The sequence below is a fragment of the Symphodus melops genome (assembly GCF_947650265.1).
Source record: "Symphodus melops genome assembly, chromosome: 15".
Classification (NCBI taxonomy): Eukaryota; Metazoa; Chordata; class Actinopteri; order Labriformes; family Labridae; genus Symphodus; species Symphodus melops.
Window position 1 is genome coordinate 12,382,185 of NC_136705.1, and position 24,223 is coordinate 12,406,407.

General features: G+C 38.5%; 1 protein-coding gene across 1 annotated transcript in view; it reads left to right on the forward strand.

Moving 5' to 3' along the window:
- The first annotated feature begins 4,876 nt into the window (after positions 1 to 4,876).
- Positions 4,877 to 24,223, forward strand: part of bean1 (brain expressed, associated with NEDD4, 1) — a 40,885-nt gene continuing 21,538 nt past the window's right edge. Inside the window, exons 1-2 of the mRNA XM_079362877.1 lie at positions 4,877 to 5,546; positions 10,331 to 10,448. Of these exons, the coding sequence (XP_079219003.1) occupies positions 10,424 to 10,448 (25 nt within the window). The 5' untranslated portion in view covers positions 4,877 to 5,546; positions 10,331 to 10,423. The remainder of the gene's footprint in view (positions 5,547 to 10,330; positions 10,449 to 24,223) is intronic.

Consider the following 24,223-nt stretch of genomic DNA (forward strand, 5'->3'; position numbering starts at 1 on the left):
CAGTATAAACCCTTGTAGACTGTTTACAGTTTGATATCACTCTCAATATACGGTAAGACATGTCTGGATGAGTGTATTATGTTGCCTTCGGGCCTTTCTTCCACAAAGCTGTCTCTCTTTAAGCCAGGACACTGTGTAGTTCTGATGACTAAACTTACAGAAAAGTAAATCTCCATGGCAGAAAAGCCTGAAGGCAAGTTTCTCCCTTGTGCACAACACAGGAAGACGATGTTATTTGGCTTTTACACCAAACGTATCCAATTTCGAATGTTTTCGATAACATGGCCTTTTCTTTTTGTAAAACATCAGAGTAAAATCACATTGATTTATATGACCTTCTAAAACTGCCCTCGAAACACCCATCATTTTAAAATAATACAGAAACCATGAAACCCCATTTCAAGCAGCTGTCTATGTCATGTTTCTGCGGACTGCAGCACTTTTACATGACTCTCAACGATTCTTTGCGGTGCTACATTTAACTCTTTGATATTTCCTCTGATCAAACTCTGTAATACCACCTCATCAGGAACAGGGATGCCCTAAAAAAGCTTACATTCTGAGTCTTTTCAACTGCACAGACACCAAATTTACCCTGTCATCACTTATTCAGGCGAGGAAGATAGCTGGAAGATGAGACGGATGTGCACAGGAAGGAATGAGACTGAAAGGAGAGAAAAAAGACAGTGATGGAGAGAGAGAGAGAGAAAGAGAGAGAGAGAGAGAAAGAGAGAGAGAGAGAGAGAGAGAGAGGCGTACATCCATTTCCACTTCCCTCCTAAACCTCAGCTAAACTTTGGTCTACTTGTGGCGAGGACGGGACAGGAGCAGCTGGCGGCAACATGCTAAACACTGTGTTATGGTCAGAGTACAAAACCAGACTATTAAAGTGAGGCGCGCTTTATCCTTGAACAAGATTACATGGAGACTGTGAACGGATAATCCTTTGAAGCCTGATCAAAGAAAGTCTGAATTTTGAAATGGGGTTTGCCATTTGTGTTTACATGCAAAAGGAGTTTATACGGGTAGCTGTTTACATGACTACAGCATGTAATCCAGTTACAGTCTTGATTCTGTCACTGTGGAAAAAAAGCACAGATGAATGTGACAGAGTAGCGTGGATACCTGTGCACACTGCAGCAGAGATTTTCGAATATGTTACACACATCACATGATTATTTTTTAAAAGCTGAACTGTTCAAGGTGCTCTCTTTGATTGCTGCTTCATATCATGATCATATAATTTAACGATGGAAATGGGTTTTAAAAACAGCCAGGTGGTTGAAGCACTTTAAACGTCATCATGTATCTCCAGTTTGTATTCTGTATGATTTGAATAGGTAAAAACATCTTGCATATGTCAAAATGTGTCTTGTTAAGTATAGATGCACAATATGCAGCCATGCAATTTTCCAACCCTGAAATCCTTCATATTATATTCAAGAAAGAATTGACTCTCCCTGTGGTTTTTGCTGTCATACAAATACAGGAACGCTTCCCAAATCGCCCTTAACATCTGATGCTGCAAATGAAACGAGGAGATCTTAAGTTTATGATACATACAAAAAATATATTTAGAGGAAACTTCCTTTTCAAGGAAACACAACCTTCTGTAGACTGTTCATGGATGTAATTTAAAAAAAAAGGTAAAGTTAAAAACCGAAGTCTCTGCTTCGATGCACAACACTTCATGTATCATATTTTCATGCACATTTCCTTAATATTGCATCACATCTTGGATTTTTTTGATGGGTTTGACACCCAACAAGAAGTCAGAATGAATTTCAAGAGATTTAACAGGATGTCTGAAATGGATTGCAACATGGAAAGACTAAATCCAGTCGAATCGCACAGACTTTCCATCTATTTACACACAAGGAGCGTCGCCTTTTGACAGAGTAAGAATTTGTTTCTAAAACCTGCCAACTGTCTCCTGTCCTACATCTTTTTTGATTAAATCTCATAAATAAAATCTGTCTCTATTGTTATTGCAGGAGGATATTTTGGTTTGGTTGTCTGTGCAAATATTTCACTGCAGGGTAACACAAGCATCCACAGACTAAACACCATGGCACACAGGCAGGTTCTGGCTTCACACTATGTATCAGGATTTGGGTTTCTTTTGTTTCGTGTCCTCTGTTGGTCTGTACAGCAGATGTGGTTTTGTCTTTGTCGGAGGCGGACATAAAGCTGTGGCATGTAGCTAAGAAGGTAGAACATGGCATTGACAGAATTTGGGGTGGTGGGGGGGTTCAGCTCCCTGAGTGTAAGTCACGGTAGAGCAGGATTACTCAAACATACCGCTACCCCTCCCGTATGAATGTCCACTGGAAACAGGCCTGGTCCTCATCCTGGTTTGAAAAGCACTGCAGTCAACCATCACAAAAGCAGAGCTGCATCTAACATCCCACTGACACACTGACAAACAAACCTGAATGGAAAAAAAACAAAAAAAAAAAAAACAGCACAAAAGCCCGAGCTGTTGCAGACAGAGACAAGGTTCTACATCTGGCTGTGTTTGTTGGATCGTGTTTGGAAAGAGAGAGACGTGTTGTGGTTTTGTGCAACAACACTGAAGCTGAAATTATCAGCTGCTGTGAATGTGAAGTGAAACATGTACTCAAAGGGTGATTGCAACAATGACTGTCAGCGCTGTTTAACCAACGTCCTGTCTGTGAACGGTAAATACTTAACAACAATGTGAGGAGGAGGATATCCCTGTTTCCTCATCCTTTCTTCCTCTTTGTTTGCTTCATTTGCTCAAAGAAAAGTAGAAAGTTGCACATATCCGTTGTACAGTAAAGTTTCTTTATACTTCAGTATAACTACAATGAGGTTATGTGTTATTTTTAAGGGAATCAAAATATTCCCGAATTTAATTTGTTTTATAGAAAATCCAAAGTCGTACATGAACAACCCAACACTTTAAAGCAGTTTAAGAACAGCATGTTATTGTATGGTCACAATTATTGGCATTTCCAACCATGCTTAAGGAGTTATACATTTGATTTCCACGCAGAGTTTTCATCTAAAATGTAAAATCTTTCTCATACAGTATCAGCGACATTCACCTATAATCTGTGTAACAGGTCTGTGTGTTAGTTTAAAGCTGTAATTGTAACTCATACTCATAATGTGCAGGCGAGATACACAGGGAGCCAGCAGCTGGCTAGAATAAGGTAGTACTCTGTCGCCACACTGTGGTACAAAGCATAAAGCACATCTTCATTCATTTCATGAGGAGTAAAAAAAAAAAAACGCTTTTGTTGCAAGTAAAAAACCCTGTTTCCTATTTTTCAGGATCAAAAATAGCAATCAAAGAATATCAAAACATTTGAAATGAAAGGTTTACTGTTAGTGTCAATCATGTGACTTCAAAACTATTGTTAATAATCTTCTCTAACATCCTCTATCATCTGGTTTTAGGCTTTAACCAGATTTTGGAACTTGGCTGCAGGGATTTGCTCCAGTTAAGCCTCAAGAGCGTGAGTGAGGTCGGTCACCAAGGGTGAATTCAGGGCTCTGTCAAAGCCTGTCAGGTTTTTTCCACAATCAAGTGGAGAAAAAAAGAACAATTTATTTTTATCGCAGTACAGTACATGGGGTTATTGACATGTTAAAACAGCAAAGGACCGGGCCTTAATTGTTACAAAAGCTGAAGAGAGTTGTGAAAAAGTCTCTGTCAATTACGGTTTCTCCTCATTGGACAAATGGAGGCCAAGCTACAGTGGCACTGAACATTTCTGTGTCATCCAGTCCTGGACTTCTGCAAAGAAACAATCCAACTGAGTTTCTACTTGTTCCACCTTAACACTGCTTTCTTTCCAAATGTGTATAGTAATGCAAGATTTTCATTACTTTTACAAACAAACTGAATATTTTCTTATTTAAAATATGTATGATAAAAATAATTGCCAGAAACATAGCTGCATATCGTTTTTTTAATTGCTCCAGTAGATCACCACTGCTCAATATGCTTTGTCATCTATACTGCTGATCAATGGATTTTTCAAATCTTATTTATTTTTGTGTTACTGTTTTTTTTTTTTTTCTAGCGTAGGAGTACAACATAAAATACGCACAATACATTCATAAATAAATACATCTAAATGGTTGCATGGTGGGGTAATCTAGATCTAAAATTATTTTTGGAGTCTTCTGTTTATATAAAACAATAATTCTAACTTTAGTGTTTAGTATTACTATGTGTTGCATGCTGAGGACCTTTGACCTTTGCTGCTTTTTGTGAAAATTGATATGGGGGATTGTAGTGCAATGAAGTAAGATTGGGACAAAAAGATGCTTTGTTTGGTCTATTGCTACAATCCAGGAATGCATATTCCTGCAATTAAGGCTGCCAGAAAGAAGCAAAAGGGATAGTTAGATTTTTTTTAAAGTGGGGCTGTATGATGTGCCTGTCAATAGTAATCTATCAAACAATCAATCAATCATTATCTGTATCTAGTGCTAATTCATAACAAGTGTTATCTCGAGTTTATTGTGTGCGTATTGTCTACACCTCCTTGCCATTGAGGTGGAGGTTGGAACAGGCTGTGCATGAATGAGGAAGGCGGTTGTGCAATGACAAATTGTTAGAATAGCCACTCTGTAATACCACCTCACTATAGGTTTTCATCTTTGTATAATTTGAACTATGTCATTTGAACTTCCTTACAGATAAATGGATAACATCTGTGCGGTTTTGCCATTATTTGTTTAATTTAAGGTTTTAATATAACATTATATAACAGTCAGTTCCTCACTTGCAGCACTTAATGGGAGATTCACGTTAATTCATTTTTTAAACAAATCTCTCAGAGCATCATCACAGTTTGTTTTGTGATTTGCTGACTCCCTGTCTGAATGTGCATATGGCTGCACTGGATGAAACACACTCCTCTCCCCAAGCATGACACACTTTCCGGGCTGCATAGTCGAGCCACGGGACAGAAACACGGAGAGGCAGCCGTGAGGACACGAAGCTGTGAGTTACACGAAGAAGACGAAGTGGATGATGAGGATGCAGCAGGGAAAAGCAGATGAACGTTATTGATGATAATGATGATGATGATGATGATGAAGATGGTTATGCTATCGACAGAGGGATATTCCTAGAGCAAGGCGAAGAATAAAGCTCTGCGGGTTGGAGGATTATGACAGTGATGATGATAATGAGGATGATGATGCTGTGAGGACGGGATTGCTTGGAGAAGGATACTCGGACGATCGGAGCGCGTGCCTCTTCCGTGTTCATCGTCGTGCGGGTAAATCTCGGGTATCACCGAGAGTTTAACGAAGCGCTATTCTGAGGAGGTGGGCCAAGTCCCGGAGAGAGAGAGAGAGAGAGAGAGAGAGAGAGAGAGAGAGAGGGAGAGAGAGAGAGAGAGAGAGAGAGAGAGAGAGAGAGAGAGAGAGAGAGAGAGAGACCTTCGGACTGGGTGGTCTAGTATATTGTTGCTGTTGCTGACAGGGATGTGAAGAGACAATAAGGAGCATATGAAAGGACTCCTGTATGCTCGTGGACATATATTTCTACATTTTTGCAGGTAAGCACAAAACCTCTCTCACTGTCACGCTCTCACTGGGTTTCACTCATACTGTACCTCTCTCCTACCATCCCTGTATAAACTCTCTCTCTCTTTCTCTCGTGAGCCATTAAACTAAAAGTAGGCTATACCTAAATACTGTGCAAGATAAGAATAGAGTTGGAAAGGATGTCAGATAATAGTTGAGCCTATCTCATTGGTACTTTTATGCTAATGTTTTGGTATTTTTATTTAGCTCTATCAAATGATATTATGTAATCATTCTGTAGGTGCACTGCACAGGAGAATACAACACTTGAATTTCCCTCGGGATCAATAAAGTATCTATCTATCTATCTATCTATCTATCTATCTATCTATCTATCTATCTATCTATCTATCAAGCGCAGATCACATTTATTAAGTAGCTGCACGCAAGTGTTCATTTTTCTCTTTGAACGATTGTCTGACAGTTTTACTTCATTTCATTTCCATTGAATGCAGCTGGACTCACTCACTGAAGGAAATATTGCACTTTTAACATCTATAATCAACTGTTCAGCTGGTTACGTTATATAGTTCAATGGCTCATAATGTCAATATTAACCCATAACTGTTTGAATATGAACAAACAGTAGTTTAAATTACCTCAACCTCCTCCTGCAAAATAATGAAAACACTGCTTATATTTGTGCTAAACTTAAAATAATCGAAAAAACACTAACTCAGCAGCCTAATGTTTTTTTATTTATTTATTTACATTTGCTGACTCTACTTCTGTTCTATGGCTTAAGAATGCACTATAACTTTTACAATAAATGATGACTGTATCATTTCTTTATTAATCCTACTTCTACCACTGAACCACCTGGATATATGGAAATAGTAATGAGTCTGAACATCAGTTATTACTTACTCATCAAAGTATAGAAACTGAATTGATGCAGATGATTGCAAGGTATTCAAGGGTCAATAAATGAGTTTATTTTTACCTATACACCCATAAGATCTCAACCCCACTGATCATGTACGAGGAATTTTAGATGAACCAGAACTTTTGAAGACAAACTTTAAAACCTGATAACAAAATGAAAACGGATTTGCTATCCAACAGGACTTTGATGTTGAAATATAATGTCATTTGTTATAAAAATGAAAATATGAAAAAGTAATATTTACCTTAAGACTACCAAAAATATGCTGTAGGCCCCTGTAGGAATACATTGGAGGCGTGTTGTAGTGATTTTTGGATTGCCTTATCTCTCTCTCTTGCACAGATTTCCTCCCAGGCTTTTCCTCCCACACACTCTAACTCTGTTGTTTCAGCAGTGAAGTACAGAAGCCTTAAAACCCTACAGTAACACTTACAGTACAGAGAGGAGAATTGGCCAAATGTTTTCCAACTGTCGTCTCTCAAATCAGCATGCATGAGGGGTTATATAAAATTTATTGCAGTGTTTGGAAAGGAAGAAATCCAAACAGGTACACATAACGTTACGAATACGTATGGGTCAGGATAAAAGCAGACAACATAAACATTGTCTAAGTAAATAGATGGCAAAATAATATAAATAACCAGCAATAAAAACCAGAACTATTAATTCCCATGATACATTTAGCGTTTTCATCTGTGTTTTAGCGTTCCCGTTTTAACACCAGTGACCGTTCCGTGACAGAAGTTGACAGTTTGCTCTAAAGAGGCTCACAGTAGCTGTGCTATGTGCAGCCTTGATGCCGGGTTCCCCAGAGGATATCAAAGCTCATCCTTGTGTTATCTAAGTGGCTTTCTCTCTCCACTCAGCTGTGAAGGTCAGCGCTACAAAAAGTCCTTTGACTTCAGTGTTACACTTACGCACTCTTTAAATTGTGACAGGATCAATGAGCTAAGACTGGGTATACAACTCAGAGAAGTGGTTCCTAATAAAGGTGTTTAGTGGTCTTTTTATCTTCAGTATATATATATATATACACATATATATAAAGAAAAATAAAAAACACGTTGTTGGGAAAGTGCCTGTAGAGTTTGTCACCATTTCGCCCTTGCATCCAAATCATTCAGGGAGGATATCATCTCAATGATTATGGGCTTGTGATTGTTATTTAGTTTAGGTTTGGTTTAATTGTGTCACATATAAAAAATTAAAACAGGCAAACATTTTGGAAAATGTAGAAGCATTTGTGTGTGTGGCAGATATCTGTGATTAACAAATGAGTAGGTCCTTGAATATGGAAGAAACACGTGTACACTACCTTTGCTTTATTTGAATTCTTCAATGCAAATCAAATTTTTATAGTCACCAGTTTTGAAATATCTATTTATATAACTTGATCACAATCCAGTAAATGTTAATTGCAAGAAGACATTCTAACAAGAGATGATCTCTCTGCTCTGAGAGGACTGACCCTCCGACCATTTCACTGTATGGGTCGCCTCTGTGACTCGGCTGTCACAGGAAATGATCCCAAAGGCTCTCAGCCATGGCACGGACTTTCGTACCACGGGTCCTGCCTGCCCGGCTACAAACACCCGTCAGTGTGTGATTGTTGCCGTTGCCAGGACTGACAGGTTGAATGGATGACAGAGCTGTGTGGGCCAAATAGACTGTCAGAGAGCTGAGAGGAGATGGATGAGAGAAGGGAGCAAGGGATAAAGAGAAAGAGAGAGATGGGAGAGGGAGGGGAATACCTGAAAATAAGATGGAGAAATGATGGAGTGCTGTTGTGGCTACAGGCAATGCCCGAATCCTTAGTTTCAGTATCTGTGATTGGTCCTGTTTCTCAGTCTCACCTTCTTTTCTCTCTTTTCACCGCTTCCTCCTCTGCACAGGGCCTGCTACATGCATGTGTTTAACACCCTCCAACATGCTAGAAGTTTAAAAACACAAATTGTCTCTATTTCATTTAATTTCGTCAACGAGCCACCTTAAAAATATTGAAGACAATTTGGGTGTTATTAGACAATTAAATGACCATCAGAAGTTGTCATGAGGAGTATAGATACAAGATATTTACAAGAAGGAGCCACCATGGCATCATGCCAATCATCATAGAGACCAATATATACAAATTCATGGTATTTATGGACATGGATGGGCACCTGTGGCTCTACAGAATCAAGAGAAAGCAACAAATGCCACACTTAATGTTTGTCCAGATTTATACATCTACTGATTTCAACCAAAACACTAGACTTTTACTATTTCATCTAACCATTTAGCTTTTGTTCCCAAACCAAACTATAACCATTAATAAACATAAATCCCATATTTTCAGTGATGAATGTTTTCAGCCAAGATTTACTTGCTGCCACGTATTTGTTCACAGTAAAATTAACAATTTGACAAGCAACCGTGTGACAGATCAAAAGTGAAGCATAAGTTAGCTGTCAGATTTGACTGCAGAATAAATTCTATATACAGACAAACTATATAAACTATATATATATATATATATATATAATTCGAATGTGGAAAAAAAAGAATATATAAGCAAATAACAGGTCTTCATTTTTTAACAGCGTTGGATCTGTATGAAATAAAGTTGCAAGGTCTTTTCACGATAAAAAAAACTACTTTATAATGTTTGATGAAGGAGCTTAAAATTGTCATCTCTGATGCATTGCAGGAAGTTAACAGTGTCAGATTGTTCTCAAAAGAAAGATTGTACATCATTAAAAGTTCTTGATAAAGGAACAACTATTAGCTGATCTTTCTCTTTTTGCGCGTATTCTATATTCTCATTTGCAACAAAAGAGATATACCACATATTTCAAACTTGGCCCATGTGTGCTCTGGACTTGGAAAAAAAAATCATTAATTTCTCACTCACAAGCAAAGGTCCACACCAAAAGATCCAATCCAAAAGAATCCAAAAGCCTGATTTTTCTTTAAATAAAAATTACATTTAATTTATTTTAAGGTGTGCTTCATTAATTGTACTTCCTGCTATTATGATAGTCATAATAAAAAAATATTCTTCTCATCAGCTACAATTACTTTCCTTTAGTAAAGTGTAGTATTTGTGCACAGATAGGGTGTGTTCGTGTGTGTGTGTGTGTGTGTGTGTGTGTGTGTGTGTGTGTGTTTGCGTTTGGTTTAGATATTGAGTGGAAGATTTGAACCCTGTGGCCATGTTCTGGAAAAGAGCAATGAACACACGAACAAGTTGTGTGGGTGGCCACTTGACTGCCCCTCTCTTTCTCTCTCTCTCTCTCTCTCTCTCTCTCTCTCTCTCTCTCTCTCTCACACACACACACACACACACACACACACACACACACACACACACACACACACACACACACACACACACACACACACACACACACACACACACACACACACACACACACACACACACACACACACACACACACACACACACACACACACACACACACACACACACACACACACACACACACACACACACACACACACACACACACACACACACACACACACACACACACACACACACACACACACACACACACACACACACACACACACACACACACACACACACACACACACACAGTCAAAGAAGCACAATCTGCCTCGGGCTTTATAAACAGCCGGTCTTGGAGGTTGTGACTTGCACATCAGTCTCTGTTCTCCCTCTCTCGCTCTCTCTCTCTCTCTCTCTTGGTGAAACAACACAGCTACTCTCACTCTTCATTTATTCCTTTCGTTCTTCATCTACCTGCTGCTTCTTTGTTTTCTCTCTCTGTCTTTCTTTAGTTCTGATCCACACACCATCCTCTCGCTAACGTGGTAATCTCTCTTTCTGTTTTGGTCCTGTAGTAAAACCTCCAGCAGCTGTGTGGTCGCGACAAGTTGAAGTTGGCTTCCTGCCTGTTAAGATGTGCCAATAGGAAACACTTTGAACAGGGGTTCATGCTGATGAAATTGATCTGCTCAGGTAATGAACAAGACTTTTCTTACTCAGTCACTATCTTTAATTGTTTATGTGTGTGTGTGTGTGTGTGTGTGTGTGTGTGTGTGTGTGTGTGTGTGTGTGTGTGTGTGTGAGAGGGGGGGGGGGGGGGGGGTTATAGAGCTTCAGAATTTGTTCTCTTCAGAAAAGTGTTATTCTACCATTCTTTTGTAGGGAATTGGGATGTGAAAAAGCTTCCTCTGAGATCCCAAATACAATACTATTGAATACCAATATCTATGATTTAAATACTGCAGGGCAGGACAAATGAGTGTCAATGAAGGAAGGTAGGGGGGCCGAGAGGCTGAAGTGAGTAGTCAGCTGTTTCAGTGATAGCTGGAGCTTGTGGAAAGCTTTGGATCTGGGGTGCCAAAGGCCATATGGTAAGGTCCTTAAGTCACTGTCCTTATTGTAGCAGCTAGTGTTTGATCATGTTCTTTGCTCTTAAATGCATTTCTTTCTGATTATGCGGAATTGTTGTAAAATCACAAATATTTTTCAAAGCAAAACCTGCAGTTATCTACTTTTATATTGTATCACCAAATCATTTGGGTCATCTTGAAAAGTTTTTATACTTGAAAATCAAATGTTACACATCATTCATATTAGTTGAGACTGTTGTCTGATGGCATGAGAAATACATAATCCGCCACATAGCAGTGAACTTGAGATTTCTGTAATTGTAAGTCATAGTTAATGTTTTCAGAAGAGCAAAAGAATTTAAAGGGAAATCATTGTCATCAAATAACTTTAGACCTGAAATATATATAGCATAGCATAACATATAGTGGTTTGTTACTGTTGTCGTTGTAGTTGTTGTGGGTATCCTCTGTTTATTGCTTCCTTGGCTGCAGGTCGAGCGTTTAGACTCCTGAGAACAAGGTAGACATATTTATGGAAGCTTGCCATCTCAATAAAAGATGAATGGCTGTCTTATGCAACAGCTGCTGACCACACCAGAGGCAGGAAGAGTCAGTGTGTGGGAGGACCAGATGGACGGATAGAAGGACAGATGCAGTACTTTTATAGATGTGTGTTTTCCTGTCACAGTTGCCCTCCAAGAAAAACTGTCAATCCTACTTCCGTCCCCTTTTTCACTGGCATGCATCCCTCAGGCGCCCTCCCTATCTGACTCTCTGTCCTTTTTGACACCCTATCTATATCTGTTTCTCTTTCTCTCCATCTCTGCACCTTTTATATCTCTCTTATTCTCTCCTCCCTTCTCTGATCTATTATTCACATCCCTCTCTCACATCCCACCCCCCACCCCCGACACCTGAAATCCCTCTCCACTCCGGGCGTTTAGACCTCCACCAGCAGTGTGTCCCTCCCAGGGAAAGAAGTAGAATGATGAATAAAAGAACAGAGAGAAGAGATAAAAAAGCTTATGGATGGGCAGCTCTATAGATAGCTGCCCATATAGATAAGGTATTTTTACATGTGGCCCATTGTAGAGGTTGACATTTTACACAGTCCCTTAAAAAGACTGGTTTCAATAGTGCAAGCTAGGACAGGATGTTAGAACAAGTGAAACATTCTAGATACTTTGTCTGTTAATGGAATTAAACATTGGGAAACTAAGACCACAAGAAGGACATGGTGCATTATCAGGTGCACAACATTTCCAGCCACCTGGGCTCTTTGTTATTTTACAAAAAGCAGGTAAAAGACCTTACTCATTGCCATATTGAAAAGGCCCAGTGTTAATCAATCATGAGTGTTGTATTTAGCAACATTTAGCACAATTTGGGCAATTCCAGGCTCATGATGAACAGCCATCTGCGTAGGGCTTGAAAATGGGATGGGAGGGGAAAAGATGCAGGAAGAAGGACAGGGACTGTCCCCATTTCCCCTCTAAACAGACAGGTGTGATGGATCTTAAAGACTCTGAGCACCTGTGGCTCAAACACTTTCAACACACCTTCTGCTGTTCAGATGTATGGCACTGAATAAAAACAAAACGAAACAGATTGTTAAAACAGATCATTCAACTTTTCCTGGATATACATAAAAATGTTAAAAAGGTTATCCTGACCCACCTTTGGGTGCATTTGTAGCATGTAAAAGCAGCTGATGCACACCACATGGCTGCTGCTGAGCCCAAGAGAAGGGCATTAGATCCCCAACTGCCACATAAACATCCACATCTGTTTCCATGTTTGGAAAAGAGGAGAAAGTCACTCAGAAATGGTGTTTGCAAAGGAGACATCAAACGTAAAAGAGCTCTGCTTTATATGCATGAGTACTAGAAACTTTAATCATGTAATAGATCGATATACAAGTCATGACCTTGACCAGGAATGGTGCGAAATTGGAAAAAAAGTAAGAAATTATGAATACAAATTAGTATTCAGGGGCATTTCATGTACAACCATTAGTCTCAACTAAATGGCCTGAGTGTGCCTGTGCTCCCTCACATTGCTCCCATATAAAGGCTAAACACAATCTACATATTAGAGCACCAGCATGGTGCATGCATCAGATGAGCGCAGATCTGAAATGGAATCTCCTTCTGTTCCCTCTCGCTGCACACATCATCTATCCATCCATCAGAGCTGCGCTGCGGTGCCTCGCCTTCCCACCACCAAGCCATCAATCATTGCATTCCTATGCTTTATGGAAATTGTAGGAAAAACTTCATTTAACGGCATTTTACCTTCTATCTTGTGCACCTATCCCTCTTTTTGTCCATCCATCCATTTCGGCTTCCGTCTGTGCATGGGTCCAATCTAACCACAGTGTAAGGTCGTTTATTTAAATCTATTTAAATGGATATGAGGCGTATGCATGTGCAGAGAGATTTCATGGCCCAGCAGGTCTGCAAATACCAAAGCTGTTCCACCTCACTAACCCCCCCCCCCCATCAGGGCCCATAGACAATTAATACACACTACAGGTGGGCAAGGAGAAGAGAAAAAAAAAATCTATCTATCTATCTATCTGTCTATCTGTCTATCTGTCTATCTGTCTATCTGTCTGTCTGTCTGTCTGTCTGTCTGTCTGTCTGTCTGTCTGTCTGTCTGTCTGTCTGTCTGTCTGAAGAAGCAAGGGAGCAGTTCATGATGTATGGCTGAAATAAAAAAACAGAAGGATGAAATGAAACAATAAAAGCAATGAACAGGAGCAGGTTAAGTATTGGACATGAAAATAGGTGTTGGAAGGGGGGACAGCATTGCTCTCCAGGCGAAGTAGAGGACAGGGGAAGGGGAGAGAGAAATTGAGGGAGGTGACTTGGAACGTTTGAGAGAATAAGGAAAGGCGGCGAGAGAGAGAGGAAGGAGAAGTGAAGGGTAAATGTCTTTGCTAATGTCTTCAGTGCCAATATTGACTAACGCCGGCTTCCTCTGTCTTATGTCCACTCGCTGCGTCTTCCTCTTCAGTCCATTAGCTTTGTCATTTGGAAATGGGCGCATTGGCTCAGCTGGTCAATGTCACCATGGATGGATGGATAGACAGATGAAGGTTTAGAGTATCAAATATTAAAAGAAGCTTACCACCAAAAAAAAACAGAAACTCAAGTTTACTCAAAGAACTCATCGGGAGGGCTATGACAGCCTGATGAGTCTTAAACATACTTCAGTCAGGCTGCAGGAGGTCATCTACTCTCTTTTTTTTTAACTTTACATTTGCACTCCGTTACCAATGGTTTTGGGTATTTGGAAGAAATCATTTTTGCATTGCAAGAATTCACATCAGACAAATTCCTGTCTTTGCATCCGAAATATATACATTCTTGTGATGTGACGAGGTACGACAGACAGGGACATCTTACTCTCAAGTGGAGACGATCGGCACAGCAGCTCTGAGGCAGGTTGACTTTCTTTAGGGGCAGAGAGCTTTCATCTGTCCTTAACATCCAATGCCTCGCCTCCACGCAGTCTGATAGATGGAAGTGGAAAACTAAACAAACATTTAACGACTTAAATATTTTATTACTTCCTCAATGTGCATATTAAAAACTAAAGAATAAACAGAATCGACTGGGGCATTTAGATGGATACATTTTGACAAATCAAATTAGACAATGAATATTTTAATGCTGAAATACAAACAATCAGTCTGCAATGTATTATGCAATACATTCATTTTAGAAAAATGTGTTTCTGTGTATTTGAATTTGTATCTTGAGTTCAGTGCTACGCTGAGGTGTTTCTGCTGGAGCTGTTTTAATATGATGGCCTGAATATGAACGCCTCTCTCCACCTCTAGTTCATCATCTTTATCCTCTACGCAGAACTTTGAAAGAAAGAAAGAAAGAAAGAAAGAAAGAAAGAAAGAAACAGTTGAGCAAAAGGATGCACATCGGAAAACCACAGGGAAAAGGAAATCCATAGACTAAGACGTTGTTCGGTAAGGAGACAGTGGTGAGAGAAAGAGATCATACTCTTATAATTCAAAGGGAAAGATCTCTCTGCAATGGGCCTCTGTGATATAACACTGTGTCTATTTTGGATTTTATTCATCTGACTGTTGTTACAGAGCCCCTGGCACCTCCTGGATTGGTTGTAATCCTCCTTTAGTACCCTGACAGACGAACAGATTTCAGACAGGTTGTCTCATCTTTTGGCAGTAACAGGAAAATGTTTCCGCTTCGTGTGGGGGGGATCCTGCAAATGTTTTTGCCATACCATAAGTTTTTTTTTGTTGTTGAAAAAAAGTGTGTTAAACGACAAGGCCTTTTACCCGAAGAAAAAGACTTAATGTTGTTGAGATAATGTTCTAATAAATTAATAAGTTCTTTGCTATTTTTTTTTTTTTTTTTATCAATAGTGTGTTGTGTGCATCCATCTTATGCTAATGTCCCAAAAATCTAAATACAACAGAAAACGATGGGCTGCTCATGTTTTATATGACAAACTGCATTATATGGATGTACTTTGAATCAGAATGGTGTTCTTTTGATGATGCTGTTTAACCCAGCATGCATTTCTCTTTTTCTTCTTCTCTGGCTCTTCGTGCAAAGAACCCTCTCGGAAAGACATGTCTGTCTTTTTGCTCACTTCTTAGTTCGTTTGTACAACGAAAGAGCAACCTCTTTAGCTAAATGTAATGAACGGAGACACCTGTCAATTAAGGAAGAAAAAATGTCTCGGAAAAGGCATAAAGGGGTTTCTTCTTTTTTTCTTTTTCAAATAAATAGATTAAAAGACAATAGAATCAATTGTTTTGTACATGTACAAAAACAGTCTAATGTTGCAGTTGTTTTATTTTATTGTAGGGTGATGCAGAAAATGGTTTATGCTCTGATAGTTTCTAAACACTAACAACCTTAAAACCAAAAAAAAACCCCAACATAATTAGATGGAGAAAAAAGCTGATCTTTGTTACCGGAATTTTCTGTGAGTTTAGGAGGAAGTAAAGAAAAAAAAAGGGAGACAAATGTTATGACATATAAGTTGTGGAGTTGTAATTGCAATCGAAATAGCTTTTTATTTCTCAATTTTAAAAAGACATTGGAAATGGCCAACTAGATTGATGCCCATCTATAGAGTATTGCTGTGTGTGTGTGTGTGTGTGTGTGTGTGTGTGTGTGTGTGTGTGTGTGTGTGTGTGTGTGTGTGTGTGTGTGTGTGTGTGTGTGTGTGTGTGTGTGTGTGTGTGTGTGTGTGTGTGTGTGTGTTCGAGGATGGATCATAGATGGTATTTCCTGGTCAGCTGAAGTCTTGATCAACCAATCATAGCTGGATTTAAAGTTCTCTCTGACCATTGGGCTTGAATTTTGTGAAGCTCATTCACCAATCATTGGGCATTGGCGAACCACAGCTTCACCTGCACCGTTTATTGATCAATCAGAGCTAGATTTACAGAGATCACTGACCACTCACAGGAGGATATACTGCAGTCATGATAGCAAGGATTTATTGTTTTTCATTTTGCTTCAGAGAGAACCGAGTCACACTGAGTGTATCTGATCTATATTTGCATTTCTTAAAATAGAAATGTGCAATCTCAGCCATCAGTTATATAAACAGGTTATGTGACTTTGCATTGACATAATCAGACCACAGGACACCTAAAAAACTTTCAGGCCTTCAGTGCACCTGCTCAATAAAAGATAACTGTTCCTTCTTCCGATCATACGCACAGAAACAGCCTCTGCAAAGAGATTTGTGTTTGAACTTACTATCTTAGAATCAGTTCAAATCCCTCTGAAGGCTTCCAACTATAGTGACAATAACGTGCATCGGTTCTGGTATTTCTTCATCACCCCTGTTTTCAAAATGCAACTCAAGATACTCCCACTAATTACCTTAACCAAGATTAAGATAAGAGAGTCGTGCAACTGGGGGAGTTAACAGTGCAGTGCAGTGTTTCTGTGACTCTTTTGCTGTAGATTAAAATAGTCCAAAAGTAAAATATGTACACGTTGTGGCGTCTGGAGAAGTGTGCATCACTCTATGCCCAGAATGTTTGTTTTAAGCGACCCATCTAGTAAAAGATCAACTACTTGTGTTATAAACAGTCACTTATCAGACTACTCTTGCATTTTTAGTTTTAAGTATTTGCACAATGTCATTTAATTTCACTCATAGGAGTAACATTAGAGACATAAGTGATTCAAATTTAGGGTGATGATTGACCATACTGGGTGAGACAACGATATAATGATCCATTTAGTGTGAATTCATTATTGAATAATAATTGAATTAGAAGTTATTTTGTCTCTGTAAATGTGTAGCTCAGTCTGCGCAATTATACTTTGGTAACTGCAGACAGTGACTATTTATATCAACGTTGATGGTATTTTATACTGCAGTGTTTATAAGCTCTTACAAAGTAAAATAAAATGGTTTGATTTCGACAATTTGGTAACAAAAGTTTAATTTCCATATTGTGTCAAATCCCAGCAAATTCCACTCGTTTTTATTATTATGTAATTATTCTTCCACAAAACTCAGCAGCAGCATAAAGGCAATCTGTTCTCATAAATGAGCTGAAATAATGAGTGCATTATGATCATCATACTGATAACTGTAAGACAATTTCTTACCTTGGTGATGAGTCTCATCTATTTCATTGGTGGTCTGCACTGGTGTTACTGGTTTCTTTCTGTGTGGGATAAATTGTTTCTGCAGGAGTTAATGGTACACTGAATGCTCTATAAAACACGCTGTGTGCAGTGATTTATCTCTTAATACCTACATGCTGCACTCTATTCTCAGTGGGCACATCTTTGCAAAAAGCTGAAGGGGCATATGTAGCGTGTGAGCTGTCCAAGGCTTCTGCTAGCAAGAAAGCTGCAGATAACACTGGCAAGCTAACATTGATTATTCTCACAAACTATTTGTTTCAAGCACTTTCACTAACCTGAAACAAACAACTGCGATTTTCTGACTAAAAATGCTGCTAATTCACTCTCTGTACATGGAAGCTGAAGTTCTGATGTTTTCTCCTTTAAAACTGGATGTTACATTCGTCCATGATCTAAATCGCTGGCTATCTTATTTGCTCATCCGTGAGACGATTTAACAAAACTCATCACACTAATTTCTTCACACACAAGACAACTTGGTTATCTTTTGGTAGCTAAGAAAGAACAACAGACTTTTTCTATCGATTTTCTGATTCAGTCAGGGAGAGACTGATGTGTGATGATTCGAGAGGGGATTTTGGAGACACATGTATTACACAACAGCCTACCTGTACATACCCTGTAATACACCACTGTGTTTATGCCCCCAACATAATATTTGACTTATAATGATGTAGTCCCACCTACCTAATAATTAAACAACGTGTCACTTGTGTCACTGGATCATCAATAGATACATTATAAATATTTTTTTATTCAATTGTATATTGTATATAAAAATACAAGCCAGTTCAAAGTCTACATACAACCAATTTTATTCCACAAAAACGTTTCAAAAAATAAAATAAAAATAAAAATACTGGGGGAATTGTACAAGGGTTTTAAACACTGCTTGGCTTCTCCAGTCATTAGAGTGGTAAAAAAATAGAAATCCATAAACCTGTCTGAGGGGAAAGTGGTGGAGGTTCTAACAGAGCTGTCTCGTATGAGTGTTTAACATTTACAAAAAGAATGAGAAGCATTTCAATGTAAACCACAACAAACTGTCACCACTAGTTACAAAGAGATACATTTAGACTGATTAATATGGATCTTCTCATTAAACGTGGCATAAGAGCTATTTCTGCCTGAAAGAAATTGAATTGCTGAAGCAAGTTGATTAGGAAATACTTTTGACATCTTTCCTTTGGCAACATATAAAAACCTGTGCATAGAAGTGTTGTCCACCTATTATAAAGCCTTCTAAACCAAAACCCAAATGACAATAGCATTGAATAGATATTCCCATACAAAATGGTTGTGTTTGTATTATTTTGTGCTGGATTGTTTGTGCTATGTGAGTCGGCAATGCCTTTTTCATTTCAGTGCTTCCATGTGCTTTTCAAAAACAACCTTAAGAATCATAAGTATACAAACACAGTTAAACTCTCTTGTTAAATATCACTCTGTATCTACAGTTTGTAAGCATCTCATTCTCTTACTTTACTTGCTGACAAAGAATTATTAAATGTAAGATTAACTGGAACAAATAGAAAACCATCAAGTTCTAAAATGTGACACGCCTGTACTGAAAACCTGACTCTCCTGCTTCATAATTCTGTTGTTGATGAGTGATAATGTCATCAGATTAGGTCGGCTGTGTACGTCAGTAACAGTTTCTGGAAATAAATGATCCCAAAGTGATGAAAACAACAACAAAAACAAGGGTTGGTCAGAGCTGTATACCATTGAGGAGAAGGGTGCTATGCTAAAATGAAGAGCGGGCAGGAATGTGGGCCAGCAGGGTGTGATAATCTGTCTCTCTGCCATCTATCCCACATGGGAGAGAAAGAGAGAGAGGAGAGATTAAGGCATGTATGATGTATTTTGACCCATATTCATGCACACAGGGATGTTTTGTGACCCACATACTGCCTCATAAATACGTATCCTTACTTGATACTGGTATATGTGAAAGAGGAGAAATGAAAACACTGCAGAATATCAACATCAGCTAAACCTACACTTCTCATTTTAGGTTCAGCTCACTGCATAACACTGAACACTGTATTTTTACTGACTGTGAGGGCTGTACTTTCACACTCAAAAGTACCAGTATTCCACTTATACCAAAGATGTGTGCAAGAAAAAAATCAGGTTATATTCAGAGTGTCATTTAAAGCCCATATTTGGCATTTTACATTTCTTACGTTCTTTCATGTCCAATTCGTGCCATTATGCCTCTTTGAAATAGAATTCTCTTTATGTTCACTTTTGTCACACTGTAATGATTTAGCTTCTCTTTTCCTACTTTATGATGTATTTAGTCTCCCTGTGGTCATTTTGAGTCATGTTGGTGTCATTTAATGACCCATTTATTCACTCTTCATCTCGTTGTGACCAATTTGTGCTATTGACATCATTTCAACAATCTTTTTAGTTTTTTTTTTTTTTTTTTAGTAATCATCTTTCTTCCTTCAGTGTCTGTTTGAAGGCATTTAAAGTATACTTCGAGGGATTTGGACATTTAAATCTTAAATGGTGACATACTATGTGTCCCTGTATGTGGGTTTATAGGCATGATCAAATATAGTATCAGAGTGAAATTTTTGCCAAAAAACTTCACAGACATGTTTTAGGGACCTCTAAGACTTATTAAAACTGAATAAAAAGAAGAATTATATGTGACCTCTGGTATATTTGATGTCTTTAGGACTCCTCTACTTGGACTTTTCCAAGTCTTTGTAATTGCTTGAGGGTGGCTTTGGATCAGACTTTAAATCTAATCATCTCCCAACAGCCGAATACTTGCATGATCTTCGCACACAATATTTAAGGCAGAAAGAGAAAAGTCAAAGTAAAACTATCTCTATACAAGGATTGAGTACTTTGTAGGTCTTTATTTTAGAGACAGGAAACTGGATAGGGTAAGAAATCATGTAAAGAGATTATGGGGAATGACATGCAGGAAAGGAACCACAAGTTTGACTTGAACCCATGGCAACCTGCTTGGCGCCCCAGAAATGTAGCAATTCTATTTGTAATTGCTATTTGTAATCACCAAATCTCACTTTATAATTTTCATCTTTTGCATCCTTATTATTCCAAGAGTCAGACAACCATGTAGCTTATCTCCCTCTCTCTGTTGTCACTCAGTTAGCACCAGCAGTCATGTTGACGAGCAGTCAGCCCTGAAGAAGCATCATGCCTTAGGTTTAGGAAACTACTGTGTGTAAACCCTCCACAGGCCTCACAGAAAGCGTGAACACATCTGCTTTAAAAGGATGTCTTCTGAATATGTCTTAGCTTTACCTTGCTAATGGCTAACGCTGCTTTTTTATGCTTTGTGTAAAATCTAATTGCTATGACTGCCAAGTGACGATTCTGGCATCACTATCAGCTCACTGCTGGCACACAGAAAAGGACACTAATACACAGGGGAAAGTAACTTATAAACAGTCCATTTACCTTCAGTGTTGTGTTAATGTAGAGCTTTTTAATTAAACTTTTAAATGTATCATTTACTTATATGTTAAAGGTGGGAATTACAGAGTTAGCAATAATGGCATTCAATATCTGATAAAAGACTATTAGGGATAAAATATTGTCTATTGGTCTTTAAGGCATGGGGTTATATTGTGTATGTTGCTAATGGCTAAATCAGATGTAAAACAATATGTTTGGAGAGGGATACAGTGTGTTCTCATTGTTTAGCATATGGCTGTAAATTGAATCATAAAAGAAGAAAGGCTTGTACTGCAACATAGTTGTTAGTCCAAAAATGTGTGCAGTGCACAACTCGTGCTCGTCTTGACAGTAAAAGGCAGGGAACTTCAACTGGATTATGTGACATTAAAACAAGATTTTGGTCTTTCTATAACAGGCAGTGGAGATGGGGTCCTCTACTTCTCCATGTGCACGCACAGTTGTTGAAATGTATGAAACTAGCTGCAGCAATGTCAGAGGCTTTTTAAACATGTTTTCTTTTTCTCAAGATTTCCCCACAAAGTTGAATTAAAGGAGCCTCTATAGTCATCATGCTATATTGCTTTTCTTCTCGTGTTTTGTAGTCTTCTTTGTTGTATATAGTGGTCGGCTAACAGTTACAATCATGACAGCCACCTTGATTAGAGAGTGGATAATGTTGTTTGTGAATGCATTTTTCTCCTGTATTAGTTGTATGACTGCGTGCAGTGAACTGTGCTGTCCAAACCGTGACAGTTTGAGAGGAATACACTTCCTGTTACACCCTTAATTAACGCAGTGTTTCCCACAGAATGACGCAATATGTTGCACTGAGCCATGAGATCCTCTCATGTTCTCTCTCTTTCTATCTCTCTCTCACTCTCTCGTGCATGTAGCAATTTTATGAACTGAAACATTTCTAAAAACTTTGAAGTCAACCGGACAAAGTATTTTGTCCTCTCTTGTACGTAGTTTTTCATGTTTCATGTAATACTCTGGATTCATCATCTTTACATGCATGTCTAAAAGACGTTTGAATAAAGTTTTTGTTAGAGAATTGGAGTTCCTCAAGGATGAGTTCAGGGCTTCCTCTTTCTCTTTCTCTCTCTCTCTCTCTCTCTCTCTCTCTCTCTCTGCATTACTATTAAGACAGAAAACAAAGCGCTCCTGGCATGTGTTCGATACAACAACAGGAAGGATCAGAGGGAGGTAAGGAAGAGGAAGATTAAGACAGCAGTGAAAGACAGAGGGGAGGACAAACAGGAGGATGTGCGTGCCAGAGAGCGATGTTCTCTCTCAGGCCCCTGTTGTCCTTAGACCGTACTGTACCAAGATTTTCTCGTGAGGAGTTAATACCTGTCACTTAATGTCAAAGCCACAACTCCATCCTCTCCAAATACAGACATTGAATATGTGACTAGACAACCTACTAAAGCTTAATGAAACCTTACCTAAAAATACATTAAAATGTGTATTTCATTCTCAGGTAAATAGAGGATTTGCTGTCTGGAATACAAATAATCTCCATCAAAAAAACGTCACTGTGATATTTCTAAGACCTTGATGTTTAAATCAATACAGCCTTTCAAACTGTGATATTTGGTTATGTCCACATCTATGATGCAGGAATTGTAACGATAATACAGAAAACCATGACTGTAAAGTAACTCCCTCCCTCTAATTAAAGACACAGTCTCCAGTTCTTCATGTTAAAAAAAACAGTGAAGTTTACAGTCTTTCTGAAAGGGATAAACTAAGTGGATAGACTACTTATATGTCTAAAATAGAGGAAAATGTTATGCTGTATTTAGGGTTTGGAGCTCTTCCTGCAGCGCCTGATGATGAACAAACAAAATAGAGAATGAGCACTGACAATACAAATATACACACAGGCCTGAAAATACATTCTTTAGCTATTTGATGAATTTTGGTGACATGAAAATTAAGCAGTTTTCTTATTTAGTTCAACTAGCACACAAAGGCGTCATTATAAAAGTGAGACCTTATGTACCTAAAAAAGGTCAAGTGAAAGAAGCGCTCTCCCTGCTCCATGCCATCTTTAGAACCTCTGATCCAGAACAAATCCCTTCTTTCAGTTGTAATTTCAAACAATTGAGTATAATATTGCAGTGAGCCTATAAAACACCAGCTGAGAGGTTAATGACTGAGTTTGTGCAGTGTGGTGCAAACCAAGCTCAGGTCAAGTGCAGCTGGTGGAGGTTTAAAACAAGACAAATAAAACAGGAAACGGTTCCATTGGGAATTCAGAGACTTCAGTGCCAACTTCCCACAAATATGCAGTAAAACAAAGTTAACAAAGTGCATCTTTATCAAAATGATAAAGAAATGTATTGCTATGAAATGATGAGATTCCTGTAAATAAGGACACATTCTAATTCAAAGAAAATAAAAGGTTTTTGGGGAGCCTTTTGTCTTTATTGATAGGACAGCTAAAGACAGATAGGAATTGTGCTTGGCTAGGAATAACAGCTAGGCTATCGAAGCCCCTGGGCACCAATGACATTTTGAAGCAGTTGATTGTGGTTACAATTGAGAATACATAATCATACATTAATAATTCAAATCTTGTTGAGTGGTAGTTATACAGATTACGCTCCTAGATTACGCTAGGCAGAATATCACAAATCCACCTTTGTTAGTTTTATGAAATCACATCAATCTGGATAATTTTGTATCTTTCAAACAGTAAACTCGTGTAAAATAACTTTATGTGAAACATCCCTTTGAGCTGTATGAGGTCATACACTTAAGAACAGGGTTTAACAAGAATCCAAGAAGTCCAAATCCCCCCCCCAAAAAAAACTTTTGTTTCTATAAAAAAAACCATTGAACTTACATCTGTTTTCTCAGCGCTTGTGTTGTTCTCTGACTGCACTTTGCCGTTTGACTGCTTGCTCAGTCAGGGTTGTTGTCGATATCACTCTGCCTGATTGGCTTAAGACTCCAGCTGTGTGGTCCGACACTTACACTGATGTTGATGCATTCTAATGAGTCTGCTGCTCTAACTGCATTGCAAGTGATTGTTATGTGTAAGCGGCTTAATTAGCCTCCAGTGTCAAATGTGATAAATGTTGTCCATTAGCTAATTAGTGTTTTAGTGTTGGTTTGAACTCTCAGAGAAACGCTTTCTAAAACAGATACCGATGGATTGATATGCAGATGGACTTAAACAAAGTCAACCGCCTCATGACGATGTATTGCTTCTTATTTTGTTTGCATTTTTGCTGTTTCTTTGTAACTTTTAAAAACTCTGACCACTGTT